Raw genomic sequence first — 15,278 nt, 5'->3', positions numbered from 1 at the left:
GCTGTTGGCCAGTTTGGTTGAAACCTCGAGGTGGTGTGAAGAAAGTACACGGATACGGTACCAAACTACTACTCTGGAATTGCATGACTAGGGACCAGGCAACTGGAAAGGGACATCCCAATAATAATAAATTATCTTAATTTCTTAATGCTAAACCTTTTCTTGAAACGTTTATGCTAAGCTAAATGCTAATGCGGGACACTTCACTGAGCTGAATGTCCAGTGTATTGTTTCACAGTGAATCAAAACTAATTCCATGGAGATTTTATATCCTGTTGAGGGAAACTGCATGCAGGGAAAAAAAATACCAATAAATTAATTTCAGCTTCTCGCCTTCCGTTGTTCTGGAACTCTCCCAGAATGTGAGCCCTGCGTTTAATTTTCAGGACTACGCTGATATTTTTACAGCAGTTTGGATGGATGTATCCAACTCTGACAGTTACACCAGTGCTCACTACTACCCTGATTGCTTTGACTCGTCTTTCTTCTCTCTGTCCAACTTTTGCTGAATCTTTTGCCTCGTAACCCCCCCAACAGAATGAGCTATTGGAGCAGACAGGGGAATACCAACCGGAAAGTGACAAACCAAGCAAATATGCTGGTTGGATTTTCTTTCATCTCCATTCAGGCATCGCGGTTTTATCCTTAAAAGGTTTTGAATCTTCACAAATGTAGTCAGACCAGTGACCTGAACCTGAAATCGTCTGGCCCTTTTGATCCTCCACTGTGCTTCCTGCCTCAGGGGTGAATCTTTGAGAGTCTAACGTTCCTCCTGTCGTTCTCCACACGGGCAACTAAAGAGAATCAGGACGTGAGTTCGTGCGAGGTAAACACATGACGATGAAAGGAAGGTAACAAAGACGGGGGAAATATTGAGAAATCAGACGCATAAATGATGCCCCTGCTTTAACAAAAAATAAAACAGAACTAGCACCAGACCAGATGGAGTCATGTTTATCTTCAGGCAGTTGGAGACAAGACAAAAAGTGGTCAATTACAACAGGAATTAGTGTGAACATAACAAAGTTATACCATTAGGTTGTTTACCAGTCTCACTAATCCGGTTTGAGGCTGTTTTCTTACCTTGAAACTACTCTTTCTCTTTAATTCACTCCAGATCCAGAATGAGAAGTGGCTTCCAATCACAAATAACCACCGGTCGCTGTGAGGAATTAATGAAGTGAGTGCTATAAATAACCGGAAGCATACGCAGGCCTTCATCATAATGGCTATTTTCATGTAGACCAGCACCTTCATTTATGAATCTATACATGTGTGGAACTACTGTCCTTGATCCGAACTGTTCAACTGACAAGGTGAAAATCATCCAACTGAGCCAATTTCCTTTTAGGAAGCAATTATTATCCACATCGAGACCACCTGCTAACCTAAAGATCTCAAATTACTGAACTAGAAAACCTAATTTTACATAATAACCAATAATCATTGGGATTTACGCTTCCATGAGGATATTTAAGGCTGCTGGATTTCTGTTCTGTTTTAAAATTCACTCATAAAATTAAATATTGCACACTACGAATTAGGCACCTGTAGTGTTTATGTCCTCCCTTTCTCAGCGAGGGTCTCCACAGTGCTCACAGGTACACATACAGTATTTAAAGCAAATACAAGTGTGTGCCGTGTGTCCTCCGCAGCACAGCTGAGCCAACAGCCAAGAAAGACACGAGCAAACACACCCTGACGTACATCCACCACAGATGGCTATCTGCTGCCCACGGTACAGCGGCTCCAGTAGATAAAACGCACCTCTCTTTACACACACCTGAGCGAGGCCTCGTGCGTTTGGTCATATTTGTTTTTGTCAAAGTCCTGAGAGTTACACAGAGATCAAGATCTGAAAACACGTAATGACATCAAGACTCAAGAGTTTAAGAAGCAGCCAGCACATGCAAGCAGCTGAACACACAGCCGTGACCACAAACACAAACAGGGATTCTAGGAAGTGGCCGTCCATGGGAAAGTGTGTTATCCAACAGTTTCGACCAAGAGCGCTGCAACAACAAAGGCTGTCACACTGGATTAAAGGATCATTTCTATTTCTGTGTGTTGTGGCCCTACGCTGAACGTGTCACAGCAAAACCCAGCCAGCATCTTTACAGCAGGCACGGATGCTGAAGAAAGTGTCCCGCACGTTCAAACAATGAGAGGCCCTTTGAAACAGAGACACGGGCCCCTCAGCTGATTATTAAAGCGTCTTAAATTCTTATTGAATATGGAATTTTATATCAATTTCAGAGTAGGAAGAAACAACCGAAGCAATACATTTCCCTGTAAACTTCTTCTTATGAACTGGGATTTAATGATGCTGTTTCCCAGCTGAACAGCAACTATGTGGATTCCTAAAGAGCAACTTTTAATTCTTTGAGATGATTTTGTGGTGCCTCACTATGAAATACGAGTCGATTATGCACAGTCGACTAGCGGAGAAAACATTTTATATGTGTCTCAGTCAGACATCCTGTTTACAACTACTGTCAGAAGATTCAAGACAACTTGTGGTTCATCCTGTATTATTTACAGACAACGGGGCATTTTGTCCTTTTAATTGTCTTTATTGCCCCTTGGCTGGACAAGTCAAACCAGTCACTGATGTTTTTTAGCTAACCAGGGGCTTTGTTGTTGACATCAGTCATAAGGAGAAGGTAAATTCAGATAAATTATCTATATATTTTTTTTAAATACACAGTTTTACTGAGGCAAAGCCGTATTACTCTTTCACCGCAGGAAATACAGCTCTTCATCACAAACTGTTTATTAGCCACGTCATCGTCATTGTGACGATATAATGAATGTTAATCACTGCAGAAGGTTTGGGTGAGCTTTAATGAGTCAGGGCTTCAGCGTGGGCTCAAACATTCCATTGAAGCAAACAGAAAATAGGGTGTTTATTGTCCTCAGGTGGTCAAATGTAATAAAACAAAGGTTGGGGAGATGAAGGCTGTACAGCGTCTGAGACGTGTGTCACTCTTCCAGCCTTATTGGGTTAAATGCAGACAACTGAATAATGGAATCAAGTATTCACTTTTTCCTCTTGTGGTCGACAAGTCAGAGTGTGTCTTCAACCCCGGCATTCAGACATTAGCAAATTACTTACAAATCACGCGGCCGCAGAACCAAAGAGGAAAAAGTTCTGGAGTCAGGCCTAAACTGTACAAGACGGGACTGTAGAGACTCATGGATGTTAAAAACAGATAATACATCATGACATGTTGACTCATTCTGGCCTGCTGGCAGAGAGGGGACATAAATCACACTACTGAGTGTGTGTGTGTGTGTGTGTGTGTGTGTGTGTGTGTGTGTGTGTGTGTGTGTTTGATACACCCCTCCTCATACCTGAATTAATGTGAAAGCATGCGTTCACTTAGGTGTGCACTCTGTGTGGATGCATTCTGCATATGTGTTTAAACCATGTTTTAATCCTTGAGCGTGTGTGTGTGTGTGTGTGAGAGGGAGAAAGACAGACGTTCAGCAGTCATCAGGCCAGCCAGGCACCAGTTCCAGACAGCGAGGTCAGAGTTATTCACTAATCATATTAACATTCCTCTATAATGACCTGATGCATAACTCTCCTTCCTCTGTCTCCCCCCCTTCTCTCTCTGTCCATTTCCTTTGCTCATGCTTCCCATTTAACCCTGTCCAGTCATCTCTCTATTTATTTCACGATGATCCACCTCGGCCTGAGTGTGTGTGAACAATTCCCTCGAAATTCCCTTTTTTTTTTTGTCGATCTTGCGATTTCTTTTCCTCTCTTTGTGGATTTTCCATCCGTCTTTCCTCAATTTCCAAATGTGCTATGACAGTTGCCTGTGCCACCAGTGTCACCAACTATAACCAGAGAAGGCACCACTTCATAAATATGTGCTTATGATCCTGTGGCTATTTTACTGATGATTTTCAGTTTGATTTTGCGTCTACACGGTAAATAGTGCGACGGGATGCAAGATTTTACAGTTTTAATTTCAGTGGGTTAAGATAATCACCAAACCCTGTTTAAGATTATATGTCTATGTGTGTGTGTGTGTGTGTGTGTGTGCCCCCGCGCGCGCGCAACCATGGTCTGTGGGGATGTAAAGGGAGACAGAAAGAGCTCAGAGGAACAATAAATGTCGGAACATGTGGGTATCTCCATTATTGACTGATCCGGTGAGAGGGTCTATATCACGTGTGTAAGTGTGTGTCTGAGTACGTCTACACTGGTCCCAGTGGACGCTGCTATGTGTCTGGGTCCACTGAGTCGGCACTGATCCCATCTTGTCTGACTTGGGGATTACAACCTCCTGACCCACTGCTGGGAGTGCTCACATACATCACCACGGACACGCACAGACAAAACAGTAGTGATGATGAGAGGAGGAGGTAAGGAGGAGGTAAAGGCGACAATGAAGGATGCAGTCAAGGCTGCAGGAATATTCAAAGGAAATGACTTCTTCCAGGAGTCTTATCCAACAGCACAACTTTGGACCCTGCTGAATGTGAAGCGATCTACTCTCTACCATTTCTCTTATCCCCTATTTTCCTCTGACAGATGATCTGCACCATCAGTGGAAAAGCTGCTTTGTTTCACTTCCATTAAATAGAGCACCTTTTACTCTCTTCTTCCTCTTTTACATAAAAAGTCAGAGTGAGGAACAGGACTGAGCTACAAACACAAGGCTGCTGGAAAAGACATGGATTAGTGTGATGAAACCTACATGTAAAGGATCCTTTTTCGGGGGTCACGTAAACCTACTGACTGCCTGCTGCATTCCCAGAAGCACCTCAACAACAAACATTTGATTCAAGATTCTTTATAAGCATAAAATTTCTCATCCACTTAACTGCTTTCGGGTTTGCTGAAAGCAGCAACTGAGCGCGATAACACTGATTTGTTGTCTAAATATACGCTTGGACTCCCTGAAGATGCCAAAACACTAAACTTTATCCATTTGGTACAGAGTAATTCCATTCCTAGTTGTGCTAAGCAAATAAAGAGCTCCTCTCTGCCAAAGTGGTCAGCACAAAGAACATTCTCCCAGCAGAAAAAAAAATCTCTCACATACAACCGCGCCTCAGTCAGGAATAAGTTAATTACGCTGAGGCCGCAGACAGAGAACGACCTGAGCCAGCTGGGTTTAAGGGCGCTAATGTGCTTTTCCATGAGAAAACCCGGGGCGGCGTGCGAGTCTGGGAGCGCAAACATGCCTGTTTTGTTTTCACGCACTCCCATTTTCCATGTTTGAACTTGGGCTTTGTTATCTGTGTGTACCCATGTGACTTTCTGTGTGTTGTCATGTTGTCTGCTATTTGAGCATAAAAATGGAAAAGCAGGGCCATTCCTCTACAAATCATCAGATTAGAAATGGAACCCCATCTTTGCTGAGTGGCTGATGTGGTAGGGTATATTCCAGTGGATTTATGGGCTCCCGGAGCCAACATTAATGCCATAACTTATCCAGTGGGCATGCTGAAAAAGAAAATCCACCCCCCCTGTAATGTGTGTGATGAGCGCAGCGTGCATGTTTTTTTGTGGATGTCTCCACCGTGGACCGTGTTCAGGCTCAGAGGCTGGAGGGAACAGACCTCGTGAATGGATGGATCCATCCATCATGTCCACAAAGCTACACTTTACCCCTCAATGCCATGACTTAATAGGAAGCATTAGGCCTTTTACAGATGAAGGACCAGGAAAAGGGACGCCCAGTTGGAGAAAAAACAGAATTGTTTAATACAGAATCTCTACAGAAGTGGAGTGCAAACATCATGCATCTCTTCTAACAAGAGTGGGCAGGAGTTTGTTCTAATATCCACTCAGTAAAAATACCCATAAATGCATCTGAGATCAAGCAGGGATCGGTTCCTTTATGGAATTTGGAATAACTGCAACAAGAAACATAACTTCTGAAGTGTTCCAGGGCCGGTGCGATTTATCAACGTAGTTGATCACGCATGAAACGTGCGCCGACGCGTCGCAGGATAACTGTTTTAACTTTTGGTCCCGACATTTGCCTCAGGATTATCAACAGGCCCGACAGTGTTCCAGTTCCAGCGCCGTTACCGACAGTGAAGTGTGACGCGTTCTTATTCACTGGTATCAGCAGCTGTTAATCTGACCTGCTTTATCCGCTCTGTGGCTGCAGCTGTTCGCCGGCCGGCGACTGAATAAGGCGAATGCGGTCATGCCGATGTCTGGGGCGACCAGTCGTCCTCCTTTAACCCGACGCGTCCTCTTTTTGAGACATGTTTGAACGCGTCCCGGGCGGGATTTCAGAACCGTTCGGTATGTTATCCTACGAGAGCCTCAAACCTATCGACATGCGTTTCTCTGTGTCGTTCACAAAGCAGTTCTCCTATTTCTACAATCACTCTACGATTAGACAGCTAATCAAACAAAACTGTCGTTACATTAGTCGTAAGTTGCAGCCCTACTTTAAACATTCCGTATGAAGTCATTCAACGAACACCGTAAAGTGGTAGAAATCACACAAAACTGGATTTGATGAGCCAGCCAAGAAGACTTTAGGGGGATTAAAAAGCAGAATCAGTGGAATCTTTTCCTTGTTCAAACATACCTTAAAAGTGAATAAATTATGGGCCTTTTCCAGTCCCACTGACTTGCTTTAACCCTCAAAGATGCGGTGGATGCAGCAGCAGCATGGTGGTGGTAATGCGATTGCTGTGTGACACCCTTTTTTGCCTTCCAGCCACAATGGGACATGCGGTGCAAAGCTACTTAGCTCCGCTTTTGTGTCGAACATCAGAACGTTCACCCTCCGGCTCTTAAGATAGTGATTTTTTTGAACGTGAGAGGTTTCCTTCACATTTGTTGGAACAAGGCAGCAGTGGGCGAAACACAGAGAAGCACCCCGACTGGGAGGAAAGCTGCATCGGTCAGAGCGATTCAGCATTTCTCCCTAATCAGGCCTTTGTTCTTGCATTTTTATGTCATGAATTAGTGACCAGAACAGATATTTGTTGATGTGCACTAAGGAGTCAAAGGTTACACTGATATTCAATCTGTGGGTGATGATAGTTTTTGCTCTTCAGGGCATAAATGTTCAACTATGTTCATGTGTCGTTATGGTGGTCTTCAGTGGGGATATCAGACCTTTCTGTCAAATATTGGAAACAGCTGCGGCGGCTGAAACAGTGAACAAAGTCAGTGTATTCAGGGAGTCTGCGCAGCCCCGTGAAGACAAGGGTTGTCTCAAGAAGCAGGCGCTAATGCGCGTTCCATTTATCACATTGTCACGTTGCTTTGGATCGTTATTTGATACGATATTGTGAAAACGTGGCGAGTGAACGGCCTCAAAATTTGAAATTCATCAGTAAAAAAGCAATAGAATAAGATTCTAAAAGACTTCAATCGCAACACTTAACATTAACCCTGCGAATGTTTTACAGGAATGAACGTGACGTTAGTCATGGGGTTCAGTGGGTGATCCTCGTGACTAATCTTCCCACGTTTACACACGTGCAGCCGGTAAACTGTGCTCCCATTGTCAGCAGGCTACACTGTTTACGGCCCGTTTAATTATGAGGTGTTTCTTTCTAAAACTGTAATCGTTCTGACTGTAAAGAAAGAAGCAGCGGGAATTGACCCGATCAGTCGCTGATTGAGAACTGAACGGCCAAAAGTGAGACTTGTGCAGGCTAAATAAAGACAAAGGTTGTGTGAATCACATGATGGGACTTTCCCAAATTCTATTGTGAATTCAACAATGGTGGCACGGTGGCAAGGTCAGGAAGAATACTGGAATAAGTTCAGAGGATTAAAACCTTGAACTAAAAGGCAAAGAGACATTCCAGAAACACACACTTTTCAAAAATAAATACACGTTGGACCATAACAGAAACACGCGCACGCACGGTGGTCTGCGTATAACACAGGCCCGGATACCGCTGTGACAGCAGTGGGAATTCTGTCCTGATCAACAGGATATGATACAAGTTCTTCTTTCTAAAAGCACATGGGCAGCATTTGCACATGCACGGATGAGCAGCGCTGCCAGGTTTACGTCCAAGAGCGTTCTGACAGTTTTCCACCTTGCTGCCAAAAACAACCAAAGCAAATGGATTCCATATGAACCTCTGAAAGTGTTGATGCGAGGGAGACCGATGAGAAAATCCGGGGCCGTGAATCGATATAATAAAAGGTTGCAAATGAAACCGTAACCCCAGAGAGACGCTGGTTGTTCTTGTTTCTCCTGACCTGGTCAAAAACAGGCAGAATTCCTCGCTGCCTCATTGCCTGTTTTCAGTTTAATCCCAGACACATTTGCAAAGCGTCATTAATGCTGAACCATGTTTTTGAGCGCAGTAGGGCTGGTTGTCATGGCGACGGCGGCGTAGAGTCTAGGTGCCGCGCTGACCCGCCTGCAGTGCCACCTCTGGAGCGATGTGAATAAACACCATTTGTGACAGAGGCAGCTCTGGTGCTTAACAACTTTTCTCAGATGTTTCACTGGTAGCAAATTCTAAGCCAGAACATTTGTGAGTTTCAGTATTTGATGTCTGATATCTGCGCCGTGTTCCATGACACTGGTGCCCCATAGCTTCCAGTTAAAACTCATCTTTTTACTTAAAATGCTCCAAATGTCTTGAAAACGGGGCCCCATAAATATGCATCAAATGCACTCATACGTATATACGAGTGCTATTTTTTTTATGTAAGTGCTGAAAAATGGAATAACAAATTTGTAAACAACTGTTTGATGCGTGCGCTTCATCGGGGACAGAATGTAACAGCGAGTGAGAACAGGGCTGCAGAGAACAGCTGGCTGATTTTTCCAAACTCACAAATCACAACTGTAAGACTTGTGATCCGCCACCCGCTATGACCTCTCTCTGCAGGCGCTTTCTTCCTTCGCTTTATATGTGGGAGTGTTTTCCACATTCTAAAAATATTAAAATTAGATCAAGTGCAAATTTATGACAGGCAAGAACAAGAAAGAGATGTTTTTTCCAAAAGAAGTGGTCAGACTCCGCCTCCTCCTGCGACCAGTGCACGTTTGAGTGGCATCCAATAGAAAAACCATCTATTTCTGAAAAAAAAAAAAAAAAACCAGATTCTAGCATTCTAATTTGGATATTTAACCGGAAGCTAGAGCTGATTACAGCACGCAAAGGGAAAATGACACAGTTATAATGCGTGAGCGAGCCAAAATGGAGACCGAAACGTTAAAAAAGCTCCTTCACTCCCATCAGAAAGATGAAATCTCGCACCATAAATCAAAAACAGACCGTTTATTTGCTAGCGAGCTGCTTCTCTGAGCAGACGACCCATTCTGCTCCCCAGGAACTTTCAGAGTCCAAAAACACTTCCTGATGTTCTAATATTATGAGAAACCCATTCAGATAAAAATGATGGAAGCACTTGTTTATTACAGGAGTCTTTGGTTTGGTTTTTAATTATAGAAGGTTTCCTTTAGTTGAGTTTCTGTTTTTGTTTTTTTAAATCAAATCTAAATGACATGGAAACACATGGCGCGTTTTAAAACAGATGTTTAGCTTTGGCATTAACTGTCAACAACAATAAATTTGGCGAATATGGGCAGACACCTCGCTCCGCAGAACACAGCCGTGCACAATCACATGAACAAAAGAATTGTAATAAAAAGAATAAATAATTGGATCCCTGCTCTGCTTTAGTTTGCAGGCAATAAACAGAAGTGGTAGAAAATAAAAGGAACTGATAGAAATGTTGTTTTGTGGCTTCGGCTGCTTAATTACAGACATTTTTATTCATGGGTTCGCTACCATGGTGCTGACACACAATTAAGAATGAGTGAGAAGGAAAGGAAAGGAAAGGGTAGTCCGCTGTGACAGTTGGTCCTCTACCGTGCTCCTATTAGCATTAGCTTCTGCTTGCACAGCCATTCAGCAAATCAGACACAAATATAAATAAATAAAAACATCTTAAGTAGAAATAAACTAACCAATAAAAGTGAAATGGACTTTCTCTGCCGTCAGCTTAGCTCCATAACCATTACTTCTCCCTCCGGCCTTCCCAGAGAGCCAGTCAGGTAAATAATTGCCCCTGCTTTAATTAATAAATGCATCATTCCTTGAAGAAGGCCTGGAGGTCTGGTTTTTATTTTAGTTTTTAAGGTTCAACTCAATTCTCAACTCCAAAGTGTGCTAATTCCCCTCTTTGCATGCTAATTCCTTTCAGTTTTCTGAACAACACTAAAGTTTTCTAATTTGGAAACAGTCTTATTTGTTGATTGCAGAGGAAAGGCAGATTTCCCCTGGCTGCCGGTCCCAAACTCACAGCTAAGCTACTTATGTTATATTACGTATATTACTAGTAATATTAACAACATCCTAACAGGCTGAGGTTGATGCTACAACCTCGTGCTCATGAAGCGACAGTAAGGATCTCGAAAGCATGTTCACATGCGATATTTAACTTTTCCGACAGTTTAAATATAGAAGAGACGATCACATAATATAGAGTTGAATTATTAATGAGACGTGTGTCTCCCTAGGTAATTGTATTATTACCGTTTTTCCTTTTTTTTACTGTCTACATGCCAGTATTTCCTTTTTTCTTCTGAGGATGTCATGTTCATGATTCTGGTCTTTCTTTTTATTTTGTAACATGCGACGGACCAGTGTTTTACTACGTGCAGCTCTAATGTGTGGAAGAACGACCCAACAATCAAACCAACGCGCGGCCTCCTTAACCTAAAGATCTGTTTTCTTCTCACTTATGGTCTGACGGTCTGACAGTCTGACGAGGTGTGACAGTGTCGCGCGGCGAAAAGAAACAAAGCTTCAGATTCTGACGGACGATAACGGCGCGCTGCTGAATCTGTGATGTGCTGCAATAAACCTGTCCATTCGCCACAGCAGATTAATTAGACTCCCATCACAAAGAGCTCATTTTTTGGCTTCTCGCTCGGTTGATTTTGAAATTGGTTTTGAAGCTGAGACTTTAAAAAAAGAGACCAGAATGAGAAACCGAACTGTGACTCGATGACAGACCAAACGCTACAGATGTGATACAGCTGTGCCCATGATATCACTGCTGGGATGCAAAGCATTAGAGAAACAATCAGTAGTTGTTTTGCAAGTGACTTAGAAAATGATGTTACATTCAATGCAAATTGCTAACTGGTCCACAAACTTTTACCACGCCTTCTGGGGGTTTTAGGACCACAACAGACCCAAACAATGTTCCGGAATCAGCAAATCAGGCAAATCGTTGCTATATCAACTCTTCGGAGCACAGTCCTGGGGAGCGAAACTGATTCAGTGCTATTTATTGGGATTGTTGTGGGATTTCATCACCTTGGACCAGTTGTTTTTGGAAGATCTTAGCAAACATCTGGCCACAACATGCACCTAAAAGCCACTGGGCACTAAGGTTTTGTTCACAATGCACAAACACACAAGACCATAATTAGTTTTCCCTCTGACCGCGTTATTATGAAAACCTGAGTAGGGCCGCAGCTATTGAGTATTCTAGTTATCGGACAGTCTACAGAAAATTCCCTCGATTAATTGAGTAATCGAATAAAGCAGAATAAAGCAGGAGGGGGGAGGATGGCCGTGGCGACTTTGTGAACAACAGAGAAGCGCCACGCAGATCTGATGTGCGTGTTTGAGGCTCTGGTCGAATAAACGCCGGGGCGATTGCGATATTCAGCCCGAACACACTTTTAGATGTGGAAAAGAGGAAATGTCCTGGAGGAGGCCGTGAGGTCACGCTGCATAAGAGAAAATGTCACCATCGTTGCCTCATCTCTTCCTCTTCCAAACATTTTCACTTTCTCCTACTTCTACGCTTGCGTGCGTGACCTAAAGCACCGTGCTTTGAGCGTTCCGTTTTTGAAATTATTTTAAAAATTCTTTGATTATTTATTCGTAATCTAGGCACTAGAATGACTCCAGGAAGTGTTTCAGCCCTAAACTGCAGCTTTCCGGTGTGACCCAGGCAGCTTGAGCTCCGAACGGACAGGAAGAGTGAGGACTTCATCCTGACTGGGAAAAACAAACCAAAAAGACTGCGGCATGTGACTAACTTATCTCATCTGTGTCTGATCCTCAGTAAAAAGCTGATTGCTTCAACTGTGATGAGCTCAGTGCCTGCGGGGGCCATTAACGTCAAAGAGCACCTTGCGGCTGACAGCTAAACAGCCTTGATCACCAAGCAGATGCAGTAAAAGTAGTGATCACTCTGATAGTTAATATGGAAAACCTGACAAATAGGCACACGTGCACGCTCTGCAGATGCCAGCATGCGCTGATTACTTGTTTGACTCAGATAAAAACAACCTGATGACAGAACGAACAAATAAAAGGACGGAAAATGAGTCCGATGATGACGCAATATTAGCTGCGTGGCAGTGAGCGCGTTTCAGCTCCGTACCCTGTGGAGGTCGTTTTCCAGCCCTCTGCGCCGCGGGTCCGGTTCCTCGTAAGGAGCCACCATGCCTTCTCTTCTGGCCAGCTGGTATTCTCGTTTCAGCTGCTGGATTCTGTCCACGCTGTCAAAACACACAAGAGCGAGCGAAGGTTAGCACACAGGTCGAGGAAAGACAAAATTTGCTTTTTTCCGGCATCTTTACACCACAAAACTGCTGCAGAGCCTAAGAAGAAATTAAAAGGGGGTCGTTTTCGTGGTCAATTAAAAAAACATATCTATATCTGACAATAAATAGATGCTAGTCTAATGAATTATTTTTGTGCAAATCCAAAATTAAGACACAAAACTTGGAGGGCCATCAAACAGCTGTCTTGATCTGTTTAGTCCCAATGTGATTTTCCAGTCGCGCTTTAATATAAACCCACTGTAGGTTGAATTCTAAAACATACAAAGGTCAATATCGATCATTGGGACTTTATTTATACCAGATTTACACATTCTCTTGGTCCCGGCAACAGCAGGAAAAGAAAACCATCAATCATATTTATGTTCTTTGAGCAAATCAACCCTGAACTCGCAGAACCCGTGTGAGTTATGCCTACACACACACACACACACACACACACGTATATATATATGCATGTGAACGCCCCCACATAATGGAAAAATGGAAAGTCTTATTACACACATATTCACCCGTGTGCACCCTCAGATCTGCGGGGTGTTTGTTTTAGTAACCAAGCTGAGAGAAGGAGGAAAAACATATTGATGCATTAAAGGGCATCAACACATTTTCTGCCTGCAAACAATGTTCTGCTTTCCGAGAGGTCGCAATAGAAAAGTCTATTATTAGTGATCACTGACATCATAATGCACACCGGATCTTTTTAAGTTGATATTTTCCTTAAAGGACAACACAGTTCAGGAAAAATCATACACATCCAATATATATGTTGCATCTTAGCTCAAAAAGGTTCCAAAACCAATAATGTATGGATGGATGTATGGCTAAATACTAAAAATCTACACAAATAAATAACTGTCTTAACACACATCTTGCTTAAGCTCTCCACCTCTCGAGACCTTTTGCTGACCTCAGGCGTTAACGCAAACCCATAATGTTGCAACCGCATATTTATCATCGACACACACTGAAACGGCGGCTACATCACACACCCTCAATAAAACAGATGTGTCACAACACTGCTTTTGCAGCGTTTTATGTGCTTTGTTCCATCGTCCATTTATATAAGCCCATGAGTCACGCGTGACGTCCTGCTCTCGTTTAACGGCTCTTCGGATTAATTGGAAATTAGGGAGACGGTCGGGCTTAAGGTTTGTTGAAGCTGAGCTTTTAGTGGATCGTAACGGTGCTGTGGTGGTATACTGGTTTATTGGAAACATACAGTAAATGAAAACTGGTTAACTTCAGCAAAAAGCCCCAACACACACACACACACACACACACACACACAAAAGGTTTATGGCCGCGCATAAAAGAAAGAGCCGGCCCAGAAAGAAATGAACGCAGCGAACAAAGCCATAACTCTGCCCTCACGCCATCATACATGCATTTATGCAGACATTTTATGACAGCAGGCCGAGGAGGCTGCTGATTAACAGCTGAGTAACAAGTAAACCAGAGAGCAGCGGTTTTACGTCTGCAGGTTCGAGACCGCGCTGATTAAAATGAGTGAGGAACAGCACACATGCGCACGGACATGTACGTGCATTTAATGTATAGTTGCAACATCTGTCTTCCATAGAATTATGCAATTCTTACACCAGGAATTGCTTTCCCTTACATCAAGATTTAAAAATAGAAATGAGTCTCGGCTTCCAGCAATGTTATTCTTCTCATATTTAAGCGCATGAAAACACACATGCACACACACTCCTCCCTAGGAGATCAATCTCTTATTCTGTCACATCAATAATAATTTTATAAATGTTTAAAATCTGCAGTGGAAACACAGCATAGCTGTTAATACTGCTATTAATAATTAAGCCTTCTGCTCCATTAATAATATGGAAGGATGGGCCGTGTAATAGATCAACGTCACCAGTAAAACATTATGTCCCTATCTAAAGAGACTTTAAATGTTTACGGTAAAAAGTGAAGAAAAATGTATTTGAATGAAAAACACCAGGTTGAAACTGGAGCTGATATTAAGCATTTATTCCAAATGTATTAAAACTTTAAACGGACGGATGGAGAGATGTCAGGGAATGAAAAAACAAGGATGGATGGATGGATGGATGGATGGATGGATGGATGGATGGAGGTTGGGTGAGTGCTCTCCACATCAATACAACCCTCATAACTGCCATCTTTTTCTAATATTTTCCGTGGTTGCTGGTGTAGATTCTAAAAATAAATGAATCTACAGTGTCTTCAGAGCTTTTATGACTTTTTCTAAAGTGGAATCGATGACAAAAACCAGGACTGACAAAGGAGGAGAGGAAACAAGGTTATTATTGACTGATGGTGACCAGAGGAGTCCGTGCGCTTTCTCAGATCCACACATGGGGGCCGGCGGGCGTGATCCCCAGTGTCTTGTTTTATAGAAAAGGATCATTATGAGCTGTGTCTCGAAGAGATCAACCGGATCACAGCATCACAGCTCGATGTGGTCTCTCAGTCAGCTTTCACTGTGCATCTTGGTAACGGAAATAATCAATGTGGGCGACTGTTACTGTGCGTGTCAGCGCACGTCGTGTTAGCCTCCCAAACTAAAGGCCTTCTTGTGAGTGGCGTGAGCTGGTCTCTACTTTATTTACCTATTTCTCCTCAGCGTAGCTACGATTTCCCAGCTTTTCTCTCTCCCTCTAGACCTGATACAGGTTGTCATTCCCATCCCTGCCTTCATGCCATCCATCTCTCCTTCCCTCCCACTCCATCTTAATC

The 15,278-nt window shown here is 43.1% G+C and overlaps 1 protein-coding gene across 9 annotated transcripts in view; it reads right to left on the bottom strand.

Annotated features, from left to right (window-relative positions):
- Nucleotides 1-15,278, bottom strand: part of pard3bb (par-3 family cell polarity regulator beta b) — a 118,987-nt gene that overhangs the window by 24,887 nt on the left and 78,822 nt on the right. For all 9 annotated transcript variants that reach the window (XM_029834790.1, XM_029834804.1, XM_029834786.1 and 6 more), the window contains one exon: nucleotides 12,374-12,491. In XM_029834790.1, the coding sequence (XP_029690650.1) occupies nucleotides 12,374-12,491 (118 nt within the window). The remainder of the gene's footprint in view (nucleotides 1-12,373; nucleotides 12,492-15,278) is intronic.

Source organism: Takifugu rubripes, chromosome 1 (genome assembly GCF_901000725.2).
Source record: "Takifugu rubripes chromosome 1, fTakRub1.2, whole genome shotgun sequence".
Classification (NCBI taxonomy): Eukaryota; Metazoa; Chordata; class Actinopteri; order Tetraodontiformes; family Tetraodontidae; genus Takifugu; species Takifugu rubripes.
The sequence above is the reverse complement of the archived record's forward strand: the minus strand, read 5'-3'. Positions and strand labels throughout refer to the sequence as shown.